The sequence below is a fragment of the Macrosteles quadrilineatus genome, unplaced genomic scaffold (assembly GCF_028750875.1).
Source record: "Macrosteles quadrilineatus isolate MER2022 unplaced genomic scaffold, UCM_ALF_1.0 Scaffold_2__2_contigs__length_208266976, whole genome shotgun sequence".
In the NCBI taxonomy this organism is placed as follows: domain Eukaryota; kingdom Metazoa; phylum Arthropoda; class Insecta; order Hemiptera; family Cicadellidae; genus Macrosteles; species Macrosteles quadrilineatus.
Genome location: NW_026542595.1, coordinates 7,926,610 through 7,950,392, shown reverse-complemented (window position 1 = coordinate 7,950,392; position 23,783 = coordinate 7,926,610). Strand labels below are relative to the sequence as shown.

At 35.3% G+C, this 23,783-nt stretch overlaps 1 protein-coding gene across 6 annotated transcripts in view; it reads right to left on the bottom strand.

Annotated features, from left to right (window-relative positions):
- LOC128987365 (protoheme IX farnesyltransferase, mitochondrial) overlaps positions 1-16,999 on the bottom strand; it is a 47,161-nt gene extending 30,162 nt beyond the window's left edge. The window contains exons 1-3 of one of the 6 annotated variants that reach the window (XM_054408177.1): positions 16,666-16,999; positions 13,867-13,991; positions 10,906-11,137 (exon numbers count right to left, since the gene is read on the bottom strand). In XM_054408177.1, the coding sequence (XP_054264152.1) occupies positions 10,906-11,137; positions 13,867-13,959 (325 nt within the window). In that variant the 5' untranslated portion in view covers positions 13,960-13,991; positions 16,666-16,999. The remainder of the gene's footprint in view (positions 1-10,905; positions 11,138-13,866; positions 13,992-16,665) is intronic. The other 5 variants (XM_054408174.1, XM_054408176.1, XM_054408178.1 and 2 more) reach the window with 5 other exon arrangements.
- Positions 17,000-23,783: the final 6,784 nt, after the last annotated feature.

The following is a 23,783-nucleotide window of genomic DNA, read 5'->3' as shown; positions in this document are numbered from 1 at the left end:
TGTAAGGTGTAGTGGAAAACACTTGTAGTGAAACTGGCTTTTATTCTTGAACTGTTAAGGGTCTCGTTCTCGTTCATATGGTCGTGCGGCTTCATTGGCAACAAATAATGTAAGCTGCATTTATAAAAATCTAATCCTGTAAATTAGCTGTTATGTAAATAGTGACGTTTACATGCTTTGTTGTTAATCAACGTATCTTATAAAGGATGATGAAATCTATTTTAAAAGGAACATTACCTTTCTGTCATGCATGACAGTAGCTGCTTAAATGGTAATTACTCTTTGTGTTATTTTTTTACAGTCAAAGTGTTATGTTACTTTTAAAAGTCTCACAAGCAAGTGGACCACGGTCTGTAATAGGCCACTGCAAATCATCTATCAAGATAAGTACTATTTGAGGCTAGGTTTCTGTGTTTGGATGTTATTAGACATGATAAGATCACAATGAACTTCTTCTCCAGATGAATATTCTGTTGGTTAAGAAAAATATAAACCGAATTATAAATGTCACAATCCAAGCACATTAAAATGGCTGTGGCCTTTCGTAGTATCACTTTTAAGCATTTTTTATGTAGCTATCAGGGTAAGCTACATATATATATTTTTTTTTTGCTGCTGCTGCTCGTTGCACTTTGAGAATATTTTTTAGAGGTAAACTAGTTGTTTCCAGTTAATAATCTTACTAATAGGCTGAAAGTTTGTGTGTTTGTTTGAAGTTCAATCACGCATAAACCACTGGACGGATTGGGCTGAAATTTAGCATGATGATACCTCGCATTCCTGATTAACATATAGGCATATTCTTATCTCAAAAATCCTTTCGGGATCCGCCCCAGTGGCTCTGTAGTTCCCCATGTTAACCTTATGAGTATTCATATTTAAAGGGAATTAAAGAATTTAGTCAGCTGTTTCGACTAAAAAAGTTGGTTCTATGATATACAAAAGCATTTAGGCTAAGATTTACCAACAGGGTGTAGCACTACAATTTTTTGCATTTGTGTAAACAGCTAATTTGATCCAAGCAGCAACAAAAAACTGTGATACGCAATGAGAACTGTCAAAGTAGGATTGTTTACAGTTATTTTATGTTTTTAATGTCATGAATAATTTTTGATTTTTTGTGAATTCGTTATAATTTATTTTTCTTTATTGTTTAGGTGAAGTGGTAGAACATTATGGCTATGGTAGATGTGTAATACCATTAGTATATACAGTAGACTCTCGCTCATCCAGATTACAAAAAATCCGGACTATCGAGAGTCGAGCAAATACACAATACTGTACTGTATATAGCCGTTTTTTCAATTTAGTTCCAGGTCCACAGTAATGATATCCGGGCATATGCACTTCCACCGGTAATAATCTTTACGGCTGAATTTTGTTCCAGGTCCACAGTAATGATAGCCCGGGCGTATGCACTTCCACCGGTAATAATTGTTTCGGCCGAATTTTGTTCCAGGTCTACAGTAATGATAGCCCGGGCATATGCACTTCCACCGGTATAATTTTTTCGTCCGAGTTTTGTTCCAGGTCTACAGTAATGATAGCCCGGGCATATGCACTTCCACGAGTAATAATTTTTACTGCTGTGTTATCCGATTTTTTTCATTATTCAAGGTAGTCTCGGTCCCGTTTCGCTTGGATAATCGGACTTCTACTGTACTGTGCCGCTAAAAAAAAATCACGATTGCCGATCCGGACTACCGGGAGTCCGGACAAGGCCGATCCGGATGAGCGAGAGTCTACTGTACCGTCAATTTAAAGAAGCAAATTTTATCAAACTGTGTCCTCTACCATTGCAAACGCAAAGCTTGAGTATAACCGCTATAAGCATTTTAAACTTATATATGCCAACCCCGTACGAAGGACGGGTACTCTGCTAGTATTAACTATATTTCAATATCATTGATTAAACTAATTTAAATAATCTTTTAACATTTAACTTATCACAAAAAAAATAAATAAAAACTTTGAAGAGCTAAACTTTTGATTACAATAAATAAAAATGTTAAGCTCGATACTGTTTTAATAAAGGTTCTAACAGAGTAGGCTTACAGAATACTGACTGACAGACCAGTTAAAATTGTCATCTTACTTTTAAATGTTAAATGAGAAACTCTTCCCATACTATGTTTTTTGTTAACACTCTAACATCTTTAGCCAGATGACTTTGGTTTCGTCGTTCTTTAACCAGTTAACCAGCAGGGCTCTGGGATATAAAGACCAACTTTTTCAAGTGTCTGTCCTCGGCAAAAGCGATTCAACATGGGAACTGTCAAGTTTGAATTTTAGGGGAAAATTTCCTTCTGATGGTTCTAAACTTAAATGGGGCAGTAACACTCATTTTCCAGCCGAACTTCCAGTAATAATTTCAAGATTTAGGACTTTTTTTATTTATCTCTTTACCATTAATCTGGTTCCATTAACCAGTCCTTTTTGTGGATTTAAATTCCTTAGTAAAATTACAATTACACCTTTTTAAAGGCATAATTTGTGAGGAGGTAAACCACTTGGTACTAATGTGTGAATAAATTGATATGGTACGGTAAGTGTAACTGGTCTCCCTCTTCTTGAATCAGAGTGTCCACTGAGTAGTAAACTCGACTGTCATAATTTAGTTGGTCAACTATTTTATTATTTATTTCGTCACAATGTTCATTCTTTGGTGAAAGTATCACATGATTTTTTTTTTCAAGCATCTGCAGAGAATCCTTCACTGAAGATTTTGTCAATGATATTTTCATTCACAATATAATTGTGGTGGAAGCCGTATCAATGAATCACCAAGATCATTATGATAGCTCTCATGGCCATTTCCTATTCGTAAAAGATATTCAGCAAATATTGATTCGCTTGGATTAGCTCTCATGTTTTTAGCAAGTGATTTTTTTTTACATTGGCCATAAAGGTGATCCATACATTTAATCAGTCATCATTGTATATGAAAGTAAATTGACAAATAAACAGAAAAGGTAAATATTAAAATGACATAATAGGAGCAAACTGCACATATCCAACTTCCGTGGGATTTTTTGTGAAGGGAAGTTGTGACTATATGGAATCTCTTTATTATATGTCACATAATGGTGTAGTACCGGGTGTTTACCTACAAATTGTGCTGTTTGGTTTTTATGACGTCGTGAATCCAAGATGGCCGCCATGTGTGACATCTATTAATTAAATTAATAATAACTCTTTCCAGAGTGAAATAATCAGATTTTAATTTACACTATTGAATTCAGCTCAAAAAAGCAAACAATTTGGTATCTTGAGTCATTTCTCTATGTCCATTGGTTACCGAGATATTGCACGCAGTAAACACAGAACATTGTCCCCATGTTATCCTTATGGGGAAAAAATAAAATTGTACATCTCGCTTATTTCTTAGCCCATCTGAATAAAAAATGGTATGTGGATTCATATAGTAGAGATCACTCTGAATATGGCCTAAAATCCCCCATTTTGACATTTCCGTGGCAGCAAACCGGCATAGTCACTTCCCATGTTATTCTTATGGTCAATATTTTTACATGCTTGTTTATGAACATACGTTGAGTAATGTTAGTGTGTGGCTCCATTTTAATTATTTATTGAAGCATTTGCAATTCCCAGAGTAAACAGGTTTGCTGATACAGGGGTATTTTAGCTATAAACAAATCTCACAAATTACAGGTAGAAAATAAAATAGACTATAGCCTAGTTGTGTGTCATATGTAATTTCATGGGATTTTGAATTAAGCAATTAGCAATTGTATGATTGGTGGCGATAGATAGGTAATGACATGTAGGATCGTGTGCTACCGAGTATTTTTTTCTGAAAGTGTGGCCAAGCCGTTGTTTTCGGCCGCCATCTTAGATCCGCCATATTGGATATTAATAAAATTATTTAATGCCATGTTAGTGTTGTGGCACATCATTATGAACTAGATTTTCACCCTTATTTCAATGCTGAAAACAGTTTATAAATATAGTTTTTCGTTTGGAAGATATGTTCAAATGAAAATTCTCCCCCATACATTTCTTACAGACGTTTCTTACTTTGAACAGTTTAAAGATTATTTTTCTTATATCTCCAGTTCTTATTAACGCTTGCAGTTCGGTCTAGTCTAAAAATATTCAGTGATGTATGAGCTTTCATTTGAGCTATTGATTATCAAATTCGGACGAGTTAGAGTCGAGCTACGAACCCTAACACAATATTAAATTTAACTTATTGTTATTACAAATCAGTTGTTATTAAAAGGTTTATATCTCGAGTTGTTAATACGTCACTAAGTTCTTTCTGAACTCAAATTACTCGGTAAATGTTTGGTTTTAGATTTTATTAATTACTAAATGAAATCTGACTATTTTAAAATAGTCATGAACCTTTATTTAACATTAAATTATTTTTTTGTCAAAATTATTCTTTAGTTTAAGACATACAGCGCTGGTCATCAGTGTTACAATTTTTAGACGTCAAATCAAATCAAATCATTTCATTGGGCCAAAGTAACAATGATACAGTTTGCATTAGCCAAGTCAATACAAATATACTATACTATACATCAATTACTAATTCTAATATTTACAATAATAATTACAAACTAGTGTACATGTTGTTCGAATTCGAGCAATTGCAAAGTATTACAGGACATATTTCAAAACGAATAACAGTCATATTTACAATGAGTTTAAAAGAATCAACTCAAAGATTACCGGTGTGTAACTCAGACCATGTTTATCTTCGTTATTGATAAACCTAAAGCATTCCGGCCGGTTTTCTCCTTCTCAAAATGCCTCGCTGTACAGGCAAAACAGGTCATTGATAGAGGGCCAATTGAGAACGAAAAGTCGTTTTGGGGTAGTGTTAGGGGGCATTTGTAACCTAATAGTTGAGATTGTCCATAGTCAGGTGCTGACTCTGATGAGTTAAGCCTATTATGCGCCACTGTTCTATAGCTGCGGTCGTTATCACCATTACGCCTCCAGGAGTGTCTATATTTGGTTATCGTCGCGTCGGAGGCATTTAAAAGAAAAAAACAACAAATTAACAAATTATAGCTACACAAAACAACGATAAATGCACAAATTTAAGTTAAAATCATGCTAACACGATCCGTCATAGCTACACAAAACAACAATATATACACAAATTTAAGATACAACCATACTAACACGATCCGTCTTTGGGGTTATGTTTATACAAACTCAAATAGTAAATAAATGTACTCAATGCGTTTCATTGAATTGAAAATTAAATAACAGCAATTAAATTATACAGCTGATCAAAATGTAAACAATTATGTTCTTCATAAGGATAACATGGGAACTTTCAAAGCCACTGGGGCAGAGCCCAAGGGACCTTTAAAAAAATGTTTGCAAATCTACGCAACACGCTCTTTCCAAAGAGACGTCAATGGATAAAATCTGTTAAGAAATGACGGATGAGTTCAACCGACAAAGTTTCATGTAGCGTATTAATTATATAGACTATTGTACATGTTGCTCGAATTCGAGCAATTGCAAAGTATTACAGGAGTTATTTCAAAACGAATAATAGTCATATTTGAGTGAAAATTTAAAAACTTACGTTTTCAGGAAAAGCACTTTGCAAATTTTTTTCCCCTTTTTTCAACACTTTTATTATTATTTTTATTTTATTAACATTTGAAGTTTCATAAAATGTCCATGGTAATGCAATATCTTTGGTAGTTTTCTTTTTAAAGAGCATCTTCAGTAGAAAAACACAAAATCCTGTCACGACCATAACGGACGTTTAAATGAATATTAAAAATAGTTAATATTATTTTTATAACTATGTTTTGCTATAAACTAATTTACTTTTATGACCATTAAACAATAAAAAGGTCACTGAGCTTTTGGTATATTTGGTCTTTCTAGAAAAAAATAAAAAACTCAAAAAATTGAAAAAAAGCCAATAAAATCTTTTTAAGTTTGTATAACTCCGAAAAAACTTACCTAAGACCCGAAAAATCGTTATGTTTGTATAGAGGTGTGCTTCTTTTGTGTATAAAACATTGAAATATGACGATATTTTAATTTTTGAAATTTTTATGATAGAAATCATAAACGTGATGGTCAGGGACAAGCGGTACAGTCGTGAATTGTCTGGAATAATCTAAATCTTTTTAAACAATCCTTCAATTATCCTGTTAGTTATAATAAAACTATGTGTTTCAATTGAACTAAACTGTTCAATTTACAATTATATTAAAGTTATTGTCACGACCAAACACACTATAATCCATAAGGCTGGATTGGTCGTGAAAAAACCGCGATGGTCGTGAAACTTTGGTTGTGAAATTACGTGTTATTTGGCTCTGTTCTGGCGGTAGCCCTGCACCTCATGTTCGAGGATACAAAGTGGACTTCTAGGTTAATCTAGCAATTGAAATATCTTATAAACAAAAATTAACACCATGTCTACTTCATCGAATGACTACGTACGGTCATGGACACATCAAAATTTCAAAAAAACACAATCTTTCCTTTATTAATCTTGCAACTCCTCCTTTCAACTCAAAAAGACCGGCACTACAATCCTGACGTACACCCCAAACTAGTCTCTAAAACTCAAAGATTACCGGTATGTAACTCAGACCATGTTTATCTTCAAACCTAAAGCATTCCGGCCAGTTTTCTCCTTCTCAAAATGCCTCGCTGTACAGGCAACACAGGTCATTGATAGAGGGCCAATTGAGAACGAAAAGTCGTTTTGGGGTAGTATTAGGGCGCATTTGTAACCTAATAGTTGAGATTGTCCAGGGTCAGGTGCTGACTGTGATGAGTTAAGCATATTACTCGCCACTATTCTGTAGCTGCGGTTTTTATCACGATTACGCCTCCTGTCTATGTTTCGTTGTCGCCTTGTCCTCCGCATTTAAAAGGAAAAAAAAACAACAACTAAACAAATTATAGCTACACAAAACAACGATAAATGCACAAATTTAAGTTACAATCATGCTAACACAATCCGTCATAGTGACACAAAACAACAATAAATACACAAATTTAAGATACAACCATATACTAACACAATCCGTCTTGGGGGTTATGTTTATACAAACTCAAATAGTAAATAAGTACTCAATGCGTTTCATTGAATTTAAAAATAAATAACAGGAATTAAATTATACAGCTGATCAAAATATAAACAATTATGTTCTTCATAAGGATAACATGGGAACTTCCAAAGCCAATGTTTTCAAAAATGGAAGGCCAGTTTGCAAATCTACGCAACACGCTCTTTTCAATGAGACGTCAATGGATCAAATCGGTTAAGAAATGGCGGAGGAGTTCAACCAACAAAGTTTCATGTAGCGTATTAATTATATAGATTAGAGCTTTCAAAACATTTCAGGAATTCTTGGACGCTATAACAGGTTATACTTAGCAATTTATGTTTTAATTGTTTTATGAATTTTGAAAGGCTTGGTTCCAACTTAAGGGATAATGGAAGTGAGTTGAAAAGCTTTATGCCAATGTACAATGTGTGTTTTTTGAAAAAAGAAGTTTTGTGTTTAGGAATTGGCAAGTTAAATGAATTGCACAAAGTGTATTGATTTTTAGTAGAGAAGTCAAATTCAGGAAAGTTTTGTTTCAAAAAGGTCAAAGTTTCTAGAATGTAGATGGAGGGAAAAGTCCAGTTTTTTTAATTAAAAAAGTACTCTCTGCAGGATTGACGCTTACGCAAAGAGGAAATAGTTCTCACAGCCATCTTTTGGATTTTGAAAATAAATTTGGTTTGTTTGCTCTCATATCCCCAAATTGCAACAGCATATGCTAGATGAGGATAAATGAGACCATAATAAGCCGTCAGCAGCACATCTAGATTTTCATTGTTTCTGAGATTGTGTAAAACAAAAATTCCAGAACTGAGTTTACTTGAAATGTGTTTGACATGGCTGCAAAAACTAAGTCTCTCGTCCAAGATCAACCCTAAAAAATTTACATTTGCAGTTGGGTGGACCTCAGTCTTGTCCAGGAGGAGACTAAGCCCAACATCTCGGCTCTTATTTAAATGGAAATTTATAAGCTGAGTTTTTCCAGTGTTAATTTTTAGTAAGTTGTTGTCAAACCATTGAATTAAATTATTTGTTTCAGAAAAAGATAATTGTTCCAGATTGTACAAAGTGGAGCTAGATAAGGAAAGGGAGGTATCGTCAGCAAATAGTGATAATTTTGAGGATGTGGTGCAGGAGGGGATGTTGTTGATAAAAAGGAGAAAAAGGACAGGCCCCAGAACGGAGCCCTGTGGTACACCTCTCACAATGGATTTCTCAGCAGAGGGATAGGTTCTCATGCAACCAGCCTCATCTATTGCCCTTTCAACAAAATTTTCATTTCAACAAATTGGCTCCTGCCGCAAAGATACGGTTCAACCCAGTCCAGAGCCAGTCCTCTCAACCCCACTTCATTCATTCTATTGAGCAGCAAACCATAGTCAACCATATCAAAGGCTTTACTTAAATCGAAGAAGACACCAGCCGAATAATTACCTTTGTCTAGTTCTCGTATCACCTCAGTTATAAAGTTATACATTGCTGATGTGGTGGATTTACCTTTTAAGAATCCATGTAGGTTTTAGAAAATTATTTTATATTTTTCTAGAAAATTCCACATCCTGTTTAGCATGATCTTTTCAAATACCTTAGAAAAGGCAGATACAACGGTTATTGGCCTGTAACTACTGCAAAGTTTAGGGTCCCCCTTTTTGAATATTGGTCTTATTACAGACACCTTAAGTGCTTCGGGAAATGAACCACTCAAAAATGAAACATTAACTAAATGGCATAATGGCTTTGTTATGTAAGCTGCAACCTTTTTTAATAAGAAGGGTGATATATCATCATTGTGGAACCTCTTAGTCTTATTTGCTTCATCACACATCATTTACTTTGTACTTACACCAAACAAATGTTGTAACCCTGATGATCAGCCCTGTATGTCTTTAACTGCTTTAACCAAAGACAAATTTCAAAATAAAAATAATTATTAATGTTAAATAAAGGCCCATGACTTATTTTCAAATAGTCAGATTTCATTTAGTTATTAATACAATTTAAAACCAAACATTTACTTAGTAATTTGAGACCAGAATGAACATATTGACATATTAACAACCCGAGATAGTAGTCTTTTAATAAAAACTGATTTGTAAAAAGTTAAATTTATGTTGGGGTTCATAGCTCGAATCTAACTCGTCCGATTTTCGATTTTAATGATCAATAACTTAAATGAAAGCCCATACATCACTGAATATTTTTAGACTAGAACAAACTGCAAGCGATAATAAGAACTGGAGATATGAGAAAAATAATCTTAAAAAATGTTCAAAGTACGAAACGTCTGTAAGTAATGTATGGGGGGAGTTTTCATTTCAATATATCTTCCAAACAAAAAACGATATTTAAAAATGGTTTTCAGAATTGGAATCAGTGTAAACATCTAGTTTATAATGATGTGTCACAACACTATCATTACATTTAAAAAATGTATTAATATCCAATATGGTGGATCCAAGACGGCGGCCAAAACACCAGCTAGGCCACACTTTCAGACAAAACACCTGGTAGAACACGATTCTATATGTCATTACCTATCTATCGCCACCAATCATACAATTGCTTAATTCAAAATCCCACAAAATGACATATAGCCACAATTATAGTATTTTTTATTTTCTACCTGTAATTTGTGAGATTTGTTTATAGCTAAAATACCCCCGTAGCAGCAGACCTGTATACTCAGCGAATTTCAAATGCTTCAATAAATAATTGAAATGGAACCACACATCATCATTTCTCAACGTATGTTCATAAACAAGCATGCTAAAATATTGACCATATGAATAACATGGGAAGTGAGTATGCAGGCTTGCTGCCACGGAAATGTCAATATGGGGGATTTTAGGGCACATTCAAGGTAATCTCTACTATATGAATCCACATACCATTTTTTATTCAGATATGTTAAGAAATAAGCGAGATATACAATTTTATTTTTTCCCCATAAGGATAACATGGGGACAATGTTCTGTGTTTACCGCGTGCAATATCTCGGTAACCAATGGACATAGAGCAATGATTCAAGATACCAAATTGTTTGCTTTTTCGAGCTGAATTCAATGGTGTAAATTAAAATCCGATTATTTTACTCTGGAAAGAGTTATTATTAATTTAATTAATAGATGTCACACATGGCGGCCATCTTGGATTCACAACGTCATAAAAACCAAACAGCGCGATTTGAAGGTAAACACCCGGTACTACACCAATATGTGACATATAATAAAGAGATTCCACTTAGTCACAACTTCCCTTCACAAAAAATCCCACGGAATACAGTTTCATGTTTTTAAAAGGAAATGAATCATATGTTTGATAAACTTAACTAAATTTTCAGTTATATTTAAAAATATATGGAAACTTTAAAGTCCAGTGGGGTGAAGCACATTGAACTGAGCGTGACAAAAATTATTGCATTACTTCTGCAGATAATTCCCTTTAATTTAACACATCAATCATCAAAATCGGTTAATAAATCAAAGAGTTTTGCTGTGCACAAGAAATTCCTTACGGAATTAGAATAATAGATTCAATGGTTTTTGTTGCTGAGTAGCGCTAGTAAACATGCACAACCCTTTTTGTTAGTTTAATAACATTCAAAGGCTCTCTAAGAGTTCAACTGCTTATTTGTATACATATGTATATATTATGTTTCACTATGCTGAATAAATATATCAAAGAAACATCTCTGAAAACTCTGCAGTTTTTTTTTATATAAATTAATTTTTGCCTATATTACATTAAATTTATAAATTCTCTTGGGGTAAAGTAAAGTTACTTAGTTCTTTATTAATGTTATGAAAAATTGATTTATCAAGGTTCTAAATTAACTCACAAGTAAGCCGAGACTTGGAAAGCTTCAAGTAATGTTTGGGTAGACTTTGCCAATCAAGGACGACTGGTATCCACTTGTCACATGTATCTGGCTCTGGCGATGTTGTAGTGGTGGTGGTGTTGGGAACTGCACGTGGAGGTTGTGTCGTCTGCTGAGGAACCACTGCTGCCACATGTACCACTGTCGTCTTGTCATGGGACAGCTTTGGAACAGTGGCTGTCTTTGTAGACTGCTGAAATTAAATATACACTTGAAGACACACTAATCAAACTAACTAAGGAACAACAAGTGCCAAATGTGTGTCAAATTGGCCGAGCCGTTTAGCCACTCAAAGTTTAGTAGCTTTTCAAAGTGTTTGGGACATTTTCACCAACATGGCCAAAAAGTTGATTATTTGATCAATTTCCTGCTTACTCCTAAACGACGCATGCTATAAGAATAATACACCTGTAGTTAGTTTGAAGAACACAAAATTCTGCGTAGAATGTTTATTTAAAATTCTTCAATACCGGCAATTGATTGTAAAAGTTGAGTAATTTAACAAAATTTGGTAACAACGTAGATTCTGTCCTTTAAATGGATTATGAATTATTAGATAGTAGTTTATTCTATGGTAATCATCCAGACGTTAATACAATAAGGTGAAGAGAGTAAAACCTTCTATGTACGGTAAAATTTTAAATCTAATATTGTTATCTGAGGTTAGAAAAATTCTAGGATTCTTCCAGACCTACCATTTATACGATCTCATCCCTGGACACTCCAAAATGATATTAAGCGATTCTAACATATAATAAGATATACAACAAGAAAGATTTTATTTAATGTAACGAAATGTTATTTTTTGGCTTAAAAACCAAAGATGATATAGGGAAAGATGTACATAGTCTTACTATGTATTTCGCCTATTTTGAGAACACGATTGGGAGTTTTCCAGTTCACCATATAATTTCTCATCATTGGAATCTTAAGAATAAGGATTCATTTCTTGCTCTTACTTGTCACAAATGATGACATTCGGTATATGCTACCACCGTTTGCGTCAGATATTGCATTGAGATAATCGTGCCCCTTGCAAGTCTTTCAGACAATAGTGCGTTATATCCCTGCATTTCAAAAGAAGCAAGATAATGTAAACCTTGTTTTACATGTACACGATAATCTAGATAGGTAGACGGAGTTGAGAAGTTCTTGTCGAACCGGTGGATTAGCCGTAGTGATGCGAGTTAACCTATTGGTGTTAATTTTCCATACCCATCTCTCTGGATTAAGTACACTTTTAAATGAGCTGAAAATAAATGTTAAGCTACCTATAATTTGTCAAAGGTTCAGTTTCCAGAAATTTTACCAACCAATACCCCCGCTACAGCAAACCTGCCGTCTAAGCGAATTTCCATTTGCCTGAATTGATTTTCAGTTAATCTATTTAAATAACATCCAGGTTTGCTGCTACAAGAGTGTGTTTTTTTGTAAAATATTAATAGCTTAGTATAAAATAAATAAATAAATAAGTTTGATCAAAATATATCCTTAAAAGAGCAAACTACAACAGTTCCTTTATTTAATCTCCATAAGAATAACATGGGATTTATAAATTTACGATTTTTTGAATAATCTCAGAAACCGTTAGGCATAGAACAACTCTTCAATATAAGAAATGATTTATTGTTTAAGCTCTACAAAATGGTTTGGAAATAAATCATGAAATTTTGCGCTTTTATGATCAAAAATGGGAAAAATACATTTTTTCCCCATAAAACCCTCCAATAAACCCTGTTACCATTGTCCGATCATGCTGGTTCGCTAACTCATTCAAGTTTATCCCGTCTTACACCTTTGAGCCACATTTCATCAAAATCAGACAAAAATTACTCAAGTTATCGCGTTCACAGACATATATATATAAATAACAATATAGGTATATAAATATATACAGTATATATATGGTAGCCTATATCTATATATATATAAAAGGCAAAGCCCTCACTGACTGACTGACTGACTCACTCACTCACTCATCACTAATTCTCCCACTTCCCACTTACCTAGGAGGCTGAAATTTGGCACACTGATTCTTTAGGCATTAAATAGGAAAACTAAGTGGTTTTTATTCTGATCGGACTCTCGGGCTCCGCCCCAGTGGCTCTGGAGTTTCCCATGTTAACCTAATGAGTACTCATATTTAAATGGAATTAATGAATCATAACAGCTGTTTCAATTAAACAAGTCGGTTCTGTTATATGATGTTCAATAGCATTAAAGTTACAAGGATTACCAACAGAGTGCAGCACTATTATTTTTTTAAATATTTAACAACAGCTTATTTGAAACCAAAAGGTGAGTGAGCGTAGCGAACGAACTTCAACCCGGAGGCGAGGTAGCGTAGCGAACAAGCTAACCTGAAGGCAAGTGAGCGTAGCGAACGAGCTGCAACCGTAAAAGCGAGTGAGCGTAGCGAACGAACTTCAACCAGGACGTGTGAGCGCAGCGAACGAGCTCCAACCTAAAGGTGAGTGAGCGTAGCGAACGAACTTCAACCAGGATGTGATTGAGCCATGCGAACGAGCTCACGTATGAAGTTAAACGGGGCAAAGCCCGCGGGTACAGCTAGTAGATATTAATTATGAAAATATTAAAAATGATTATATCTATTTTTATATATAGATATACATATAAATATATAAAATTTTGTACGAAAAGTGTTTTTGGCCTCTAGGGACATCAAAATGAAAAAGTAAATCGGTCTCGGGCCTAGGTCTTACCGTGTCACCTCCAGTAATAAAAAAAAAGTATTAATTAGCTACTGTACTTCCCTAGGCTATAGGGAAATTCGCTAAAACGGGGTTATAACTTAAAGCAACAAAAACCAAGGTTGGATGTTGTGGCATACCTCAAAACATGAAAAAATCAGTCTAGTTTGAAAATACAAGCTTAATTTATGTAGTAAAAGGCATGACTTACTCGTATAATGGGATGAATAAACAATTTGATATTATGTAGGGGGGAATGACTGCAATTATTGAGTCTCTGCCATGACTTTACAATGTAAAACATTGTTCATTCACTGGTTCTGTATTTATCCCATGCTGAAACATAAAACATCAACAGTTTAAATTATCTTTAAAAAAATATTGACAATAAATTTGGTTAGGCTACATCGTAATCCAGCATTTTTAAAGAAACAATTGGACTGATAAGGACAAATTGAAGATTGTTTCTACAACTAATAAGTTAGGGGCCTTAGTTAACTGATGTTTTCTGAAGATTTTTCAGGATGGTTCACACTGTTCAGGAAACATCAGTGTTTTCCGTCCTTTCTAATAAACTGGCTTTTGTAGATGCGATTACCAAGCATTGAACGTATGAATGAAAATACTTAATTGAGACAAACAGTTAACCTACTTGCATTGGCCTAACTCATTACAATCAACTTAAAATAACTAAATTAAGTTACTGATCGTAGATGTATCAAAAGTACAAGGCTATACACTAAAACATAAGTTAGAGCATATTACTTAGCCTATTGGTGTGTGTTTAATGAACTGAGTTTGTGGCGACAATTAACTTAAGGAGGCAAGGGGTTTTTGCTCCCTTTTTTTAGAGGGATAGGACCTATGTTGGTAGATAATGATTTATTCTATTCAGGAACAGATAGCATACATAGGCCTACTAGAATGTAACTTAACAAGAACAGAGCTTTGACCATAATGGTACCATAGGGAGAGTGAAGAAAAATGCTAGGGCACTGTTCTGCAGAGAACCTACGATATATTAACTTATGGGATAAAATATTAGTTTGATATTGTATAGGTCTATACATATTATTGTAAAAATAGTGTAAGGTAACCAAGTGAAATAAATAAATAAAAACATGGTATCAGATCGTTTTCACATGATATAACTTATTAGGCCTAAACTTACCTTATAATCGATTGTAGCATAAATATGAACATTAGCACTTAGTAAGCATTATTAGGGTCTTTTAAGAAGAATCTTTTACACCGTACTGTGGCTGTTGGATAAGTTAGTTATTTTCAGCATAGTTTTGTTTATGATAGGCTAACTATGAAAGTAGATAAAAAAGGTTTTTTTTAAATAGACAAAAAAGGTAAGTCAACATTTGTAAAAACCAAATTTGATAAGTTGTGTAGGCTACTTTTTTAAAAATATAAGTTAAACGGACAGTTTGTAAGGGTCCTCTTTTTCATGAGCTCATAAAAAGGTTAGACCTGACCTAAGTTATATTTTGTAGCCTAAATGGTAGGCCTATCTTGTATGTCATTATTGTAACCTAACCTACACGCAGCAGCAATTAAAGTGGAAGGCGGCCCTGTTCTTGAATTACCGGTAAGCATACCCTTAACTTAACAATAACCGAGAAAATAAACATTCAACACACATGGAATGAAATAGGGACTACTTTGATTGATCAAGATAATACTGTACTATAGGCTATATTGTAAGTTCTCTGTGGAACTGGGGTACAGTTTCTTAACTGTGCTACGCTAGCCTACTTTTGATTCGATTAGTAATCCTTCATTAGATAAGTTATTTTAAATTATCAGCAAGTTTGGTTAGATGATAATAGTTTTAAGTTAAAATTATTACATAATTGATATGCTTAACCCATTGGCGCCTACTTACAAGTGCCGCTCTTGTCACCGCTACGCAGCACCACTAACTTAGTTATTTAATTATTATTATTTTCCCCCTTTTTGTTTTCCTTAGTTTTATAACTTAATATTTATAAATATCTTGCTTCTTGATTTGCTTATTATGTAACTCATTTGTTTTATTTAAAAACAAACAATTTTGTGTTGCCATGGAAACCAGATACAGTAGAACCTCGATAACAACACTCTCATGGGAAATATTAAATAAGACTTGTTATCAAGGTTGACTTCTTATTGCGGTTTGTAATAACATGTGATTATAGTATTAGCAAAACGGGAGTGCCGATGGAGACCAGGTCAAGTCTATTTAAATAGGCTTGGAATTTGTAAATCAAGTACCGTAGGCTATACTTACAAAAAATTGTTTTTAATTGTTTTTATTTTTATAATTGTTAGCCTAACTTATAGCCTAATTTTTTTTATAGTTTTACACTTTTGATCCAATTAAGTTAGGTCTACCACTTTTCTGTAAGTTAAGACAATTTTACTGTGAACAAAATGGTGAAAGAATTATTAATTTATTAAGTTTACCTAAGGTTTTCTTTCCATAGCAATTAGGCTACTTAGAGTAAAAGTCTACAAATTTGGTAAAATTAATTGCCAACAGAGGGTGCTGCATTCAGCGCATTAAGTTAATTCCTTCCCAATGGGTTAAGTTTTACTAATCAAATCGATGGCTGCACTTTACTTGACGTCCTACAATCATTCGATTGTTTTTTCGATTCGATATTTTCATTCGATATATCGTTTGGTTAGTTAGATTAGGTTAACCTTACCTAACTAACCAAACGATATATCGAATGAAGCTATCGATTAATCGATATATCGATCAATATTTTCATTCGAATGAGTGTAGGACGTCAAGTAAAGTGCAACCAAATCGATATTTTCATTCGATGATAGCGTAGCTCAGTTAAGAAACTGTACCCCGGAACTGTACCTAAATTCAATTGTCATACCTAAAGTTTAAAATTAAACTTGATTAGGCCTAGTTCACATAAGCAGATAGATTGGAGATTACCGAGTAGGATTAACTGTAGGTACCTAACTGTAAACAGTAGGCTACAATATTTCTAATGCTTCTAACCTGTATATGAGTAAAGTTGAGGGATTCATGTTAGCAAAATAGAGTGTAATATAATATAGGCTAGGCCTAGATACCCGCCTGGTAAAAATAGGAAATGGTGAGTAATAACAAAGCAACGAAGGTCACATGTAACTAAAAATTACAAGCAAATGAAACCACCACAAACACTTAATTATTACAGTTAAATGTTCAAATAAAGACTATTTAAATCACCAACTTTAAGTCATTCCTTATAAATACAACATCAACATGACATTCAGCCCAGCAGCCGACCAAACAGATTACAGAAAAAACATCAGCAGTCAGCACAGCAGGAGCAAGGAGCAGACTACTACACACGTGCGTGAATGTGAAATAACGTTTGGCTCAGTGTTTCCATCCGCAAGAAAAAAATATCCCTGGGCCAACGTCAAAAAATCCCTAGTTATCCCTAGTCCGTGTTCTAATAATCCCTCCAATTATCCCTCTATATCAAATCTAGATAACTTATTATTTTTGCAGCAATACCAATGGATATCATGTATAGCCACCTAAAAATATGGTAACTGGTGATATTATTCTTCAATATCCCATATTATTTATAAAGTAGGCCTAATACTATATAAAAACATTTTTGTACCATTAAAACCACGGCCATCTTTAACTCCAGGCAGGCCGCGGCCTGGTAGAATTGGCAACGTTGCAAGTACCGTAGTATTGTTTAGCGCCAGACGTCCCATAAGTTAACATGGAAATAAAACATAATATAGAATCGAAAACCAAAACAATATAAATTGAAAATCTATTTCTGTACATTCAATGTGGAGTCGACATTTTCATAGCTCAGTAACCAAGCTTTCGTATTCTTAAAAAAATACATAAATAAATATCATTAGCTTAGCGTTCTCCAAACAAACACCTTTTACAACACTATACTTGCAACGTTGCCACTTCGAAGGCCACGGCCTCCGGTCTGGAATTAAAGGTAGCCGTGATTAAAAACTGTCTATGTGGTACAAAACAAGATTAATTAACTAAAAAATTAAACAAATAGTTATTTTTTAAATTTTATAAACTAATAATTTTTATTTATAAGTATTTAGGCCTACAATTGTTTCAAAAATATTACTCAAGTGTCCAAATTTCAAACTTAATAGTACGGTATTTTTCAAACATGGCCACCATGCCTTGGTGAAAAGGTTACACCAAGTTACTTACTAACCAAAGAACATCACAGACATCACAGAAATCACCGGCAAACAAAATGAAAACGAAAACAAACATTCGACATTGACACAGGACTAAGAAACAAATAAATACAGTAATCTAGATCCGCCATTCCATTCCACCGACCAACTCCAACTTTGCTTGTTTCGTGCAGTGTTGGCTGTTACTCTTCCCCTTGAGTGTTCCGACTTTGAAACTTGAAACACTACCTACAACCATAGACTAACCGTTTGTTTTATCTATGCTACAATAATCGATTTGTTACCAAAACCTAGGGAAAAGTATTTTTATCAATGTGTTATCAATACCTTGCAAAATGAGCCAAAATAGGTCCTTAACGTTGTTGAAATACAGCCATAATGTATTATTTTATCAATATTTCAATTTTATAATGTCAAAGGCCTGAAACTGAAATCCCTAGAAAATCTCAAAAATCCTTCAATTTCGCTGATTATCCCTAGTTATCCCTCAATCCCTTTTCAATCCCTCGAAGGCCCTAAATATCCCTAGAAAGGGATTTTTATCCCTCAAATGGAAACACTGGTTTGGCTGGTTCTTGTTCCTTTCGTTTCGTCCTCTACTGTTTTAAGATCACAGAGCATAGAATTACGATCTACTCCAGCTTCAGCCAAGTCCATCTCTCTAAACTCCTAACCACTCGCATTCGCTCACTCGCTTAAACACTGTGACGGCACATCCGTTTCAATCGCGGATTACTCCTCTCATACTGCGCATTAGTGCGCATGCGTGAGTAAACCGTTCCGTGGAACTGTGACATATATCAGATATCAGATTTATCTGCTACAACGTGTACAGTCTCACTCACACAGTACAATGAATTGAATATAGCACGGTTGTTCCTTTACTTTTACCAACTAGTCTGCGCTTTGTTTTTACTTTAGTATACTTTCTGGTTCTTGCTTATATGTTGGTTTATTATTTTAGGATCTCATGTGCAAGTCCACCCCCTCACTTCACGGTAATTTTAATATTGACTTACTATCCTAAATTGCTGCCTTTTGGTTTGAAAGAATCTTACTGCATTTTAGATCACCACACCATGTTCTGAGTCAGCTATATCACCATTAAAGTACTATATCTGTGATATCACAATAAAAAATTATGGATCTAGGTATCAATAAAAACTTGAAAGTAACATACTTTAAAGCTAGAAACATAATTTGTAAATTAAACTTGAATATTAATAGATTATTAGGCGTATACCAAGCTAGCCTAGACCTATCTCAAAATATCTACACTAATATTATGTTAGTTATGCCAGTTAAATATTTACAAATTATTGATACTTATTTTATAGTTTGTGCTGAAACTAAGTACTTGATCGCTCGACACTTCATGTTCGGGTCAGGCCTGCATAAAGTTAAAAACTCTTGTTTAACAAATGTAGTGACATTGACTGTAATGGAATAAAGCGTTTGGAATAATAAAAGGAATGTGAGAAGTTAAGTTAGGTTCCTTTATTTTGTAAATTTGTAACACAGAGGACAGAGATGAAGTTGGCCTGATCTAACGGACGGTTTCAGTCTAGCTGTCAATGTTAATTTCAGAATACATATATACGTATATGTTTACCATTTTACTGCATCTAAGTTATCTTCTTATGTATCCAAATGGCCGCGAGTGGAATTGGATTGGATTGGATTTTCAATATTACCTTAACTGTGTCATCATCAATGTACTAATATGGGTTGGTTAGGTTAAAAGTAGAAATAAAAATGTATAGAAATTTTACAACTAAGGAAAATAATAACCTAAATTCCACATTATGGTATCTAGTATATAGGATCTATATAGGTGAACCCTGTTTTTTCCTTACACCATGAGTGAACCCTAGTTGAGTGAGTTGGCGTTGGCTTTGTTTGACTGGGAGAACAAAGTGAGGTTAACCGGTTGCAGTATCCGTTCCTTCCATCGTCATCGAACGCGTGTCACTTGTTACAGCTCCCATAGTCCCATGGAACAGTTTGTTTGCGCATGCGCATTGGAGAGGAGTAATCCGCGATTGAAACGGATGTGTGACGGCCCTTAGTCACTTGCACCATAGATTAAACTATGGGTCATGGGCAAAGAAAATAGAACCTATAGGTTCTATCATAGATAAAACATACTCCCTTAGTAGATTTCTCATCCTTATGGAACAGCTGAAGACAATTTTATTGTTAGTTCATGTACGGTTTATGTAGAGGTCGTGTTTTGTTTACAATTCGTTTCCCGTTATTACAGCCATTTAAAACCTCGTTTAACCAAATAATACGATCTAATCATAAACAATAACTTGTCCCCTAGTTATATAACCAAACAGTAAAGCACAAATCAAGAAATTAACCCTATAATAATGGAAACAAAGTTTCATCGACACTAGCGCCTTTGTGTCACGTACATGAACTAGACACGAAAAACGTGCTTCAAAATTTACAATGGGATGAGAAGTCTACTTGTGTTGGTTAGTCTATGGTTCTATTTTCTTTGGTCATGGGAGTTAATCCAGCGTTTAATCTATGCTTGCGCCGAACCGCAAACCGACTGACTGATCAGCTGATGATTTTTCTGACTAGAAACCATTACCAACCTAACATTTTGATCAGTTTACCTAAAATACCTACATTACATTGGAGCGCGTCAAGAAGCCACCACCAGTATGTTTGGTTTAATCTATGGCCTAAATGGCCATGGCCCCACGCAGACACACGTCAAACAACCCGCCACTGCTTGGGTAGATCGTATCTTTTTCTATTTTGGGGATGATGTATGCTGCTCCGGTTCCATTAGTGGTTTTGGATCCATCAGTTAATATTTTGCATGATTTCTTGTGTGTTGTCCCTAATATTTCATTTGCCATCTGTTGATAAATAAACTGTATCAGCAATTTGATATATTCTTTCTCCAATTTAGCTTGTCAACAACCTTTATTATGGGTAAGCGATGAGAGTAACTACGATATTTAATAGGTAAGGTATTTATTCCGTATAGGTGCCTCTAAGCGAATTTTTAATTTTGATATCGTTTAATAATCCTGTAAAAATTACGGTTCAAAAGTTAATGCAAATTCGTTTGGAGGCACCTATACGGAATAATTACCCATAGTGGGAGTCATGGGTGCCAAGTTTCTTGGTTACAATTTTGTAATCCAGGCCCCACGGGTTGGAATCGACATCGTCCCTTAATGTCTCCCAGTGTTTACTCCGATTGATGCACGCCAGTTGCAGGATGAACCACCGGCGTTCTTCGTAGGATGGCTCCGTTGAATTTTGCAATGTCCAGTTTTTTAATGTTCCATCGAACGGGTACCTACTTGACGAAATGCGGCTACTTGTCTCTGATGACCATCCAGAACGTCAAAAACTATGTTCTGGTGGTCACTGGCCGTGTAATCCTCCAGGACTCTCCAGGCTCTGATCCTTGGCAAAAGGGACTCAGATGCCAGGGTAATGTCTGGGATCGTCCCCCGCATCAAAGGGCGGCGGAAAGTTGGTGTGTTGCCCTCGTTGACGACAACGAGTCCGGCTCTGGCAGCAAAGTCCAGAATATACTTGCCACGGGAGTTGGTGAGGGTCATTCCCCACTCGACAGCCCTAGCATTAAAGTAGTCCCCACCCACGACAACATGTCCGGTGGCTCTCTTCCAGGCGGTCTATCTTCTCACGAAAGTCACAGACGGCCTCGTTGGGAGTAAGGTGGACTGAAATAAGTGACATCCCTGTTCCGAACCCAAACAAAACCTCGGCCGCACGGGGTGAGTCTGGCCACATTCACTCTCATGTCCCCACATCTTATGCAGCACAAAAGCACACACACACACGCAGATATCACTTTGAAACCCACTTTTTTTGGGTAAAACGAATATATCTACTCAAAACTAAAACTCGGACATTTTTACAAAAACAATACTTTCTCCATATACTATATATAGGGGGAGAAAGTAACAATTGGGTTTGTCTCTTTTTTTATTGCTGGAATGAATTTAAGGTGTCATTGATGTGGACTGGTAGTATTGGTGGTTTCCCAATCAGTACATTTTCCAGTTCATTCTCTCTTTTTAATCGGTTTGGGTAAAAGTTTTTTATCGTTGAATTGACTTCAATATATAAAGGGATTCTTTTGCGTCTACAGTATGAGTTTATTTTTGTTAGAAGATCAAAATAAAGGAATTTGTGTCTATTTCTGTTATTGTGTACAGTGGCGTAGATAGACTCTTGTCATGGGGGGGATACCGGGGGGTCTGGGGGGTATGGAATACCCCCCTGCAAGCAAGGGGGGTCCGGGGAATCCTCCCCCGGAAAATTTGAGAAAAATAACTTCACTAAACACTATTTTTAAGCGTTTAGGAAGTGAAATCTGGTGTTAATACTTAATACATTTTATGCAATTTTGTTGCAACTTTTCGCTTTAATTGCAGGTGGACTAGTTTTTTTATTACATTTATTTTTAAAGTACTTAGGCTAGGCTTTTCGTTATATGATAACATTTAACGTTATGTTTCTCTCCTTTAACACTGAATATTTTGATTAATATGTTTACGCCACACGCCCACACAACACTATTTTGATGAAATTCCCACGCAAGGATTTAGTCCAGAAAACATCTGTTTGCCGCCAGCTTAATCAAATGGGGTTTCATTGCGTACTACTGTACTGTAATGAGTTTTACCGGTCACCAATCAGCTGATTATACACTGTATTTGAGTGGCAATGAGTGTTTATAAACAAAAACATAACCTCTCTTAGAGATTACGACTATTGTGTTTTAGTCCCTTAGTTGGTGGTCATATATAAAGATTTGTAAAGATTTAGTAGTATGGCGTAAACTATCGTACGTAACTCGTCCAAAATGTGTTTGCCGAACTCGCATGGTAATCCCGTACTCGACCTCGTCTCGCACGGGAACGACCACACTCGTCCGGTATACACCTATTTTCAGGACTAGTAACGTAATATACTATAACGGGACTTGTCCTATTAAAAATTTTTATTTCAAAGGCGAGTAATAAAATCACTTAACTTCGTTGTTCCATTGCCACACCAGCTAACGCCTCCAAATTTTCGTTTCGGGACGAAAAACCCGATCAGTTTACTTCACAGACACTCAGAACACTCATGAGACACCACGGAATACGAAAATCATAAAAACCACTGAGCTAAAATTATAACTGGAGGTAGCACTGCCATGGCAGAAGTCTGTCAAAAGCGTGTCGCTGATTTTGTTAGGTTGGTATAGCATCGGGTTTTCTTATCATAGCGCAATAACATGGCTTCTTATAACTAGGTTGGTATAGCAGTGAGTTTTTTTGTCATAGCAATAACATGGCTTCTTATGACACCCGCCTCACGCAAACATGGCGGCTGGCTACACGCATCTTTGACATTCAGTGCTACCTCCAGTTAGAATTATAGCTCAGTGATAAAAACACACTGGCACAATAATTAACACCAGACGACAGAACAAGCGTAGTGTGGGAGACGGGGTTAGGGTTAGAGGAGGAGGGTGTCGATGGGCGGTTGAACGCGGAACGTCCGGTGACTCACGTCTGTTTGGCGCGCAAATATCCCAACCCACCACTGCTACCGGCTACCGGAATGTAGTTTATCTGTTTCAATTTATTCATTGATAATGAAAGTATACGTACAAACAAACAAGCTTAGTACAATAGGCATGACATTTGATTAACTATTTTATTGCTCACGTTACAACGATTAATTTCAGGTAGGTGTAAAAGGTGAAGTGGTGGCGGAAGGGAGAGGGGCGGATAGGCTGTTGACCTTCCGTGACTTGTGTCTGTACTCTGTTTCGCGCGCAAAAACCATACTACTTTCACTGGCATTGCAGTTTATTTACGATTTATTGATATTGAAAGTATACTTACGAAAAACAAGCTTATTACAATAGAAGTAAAA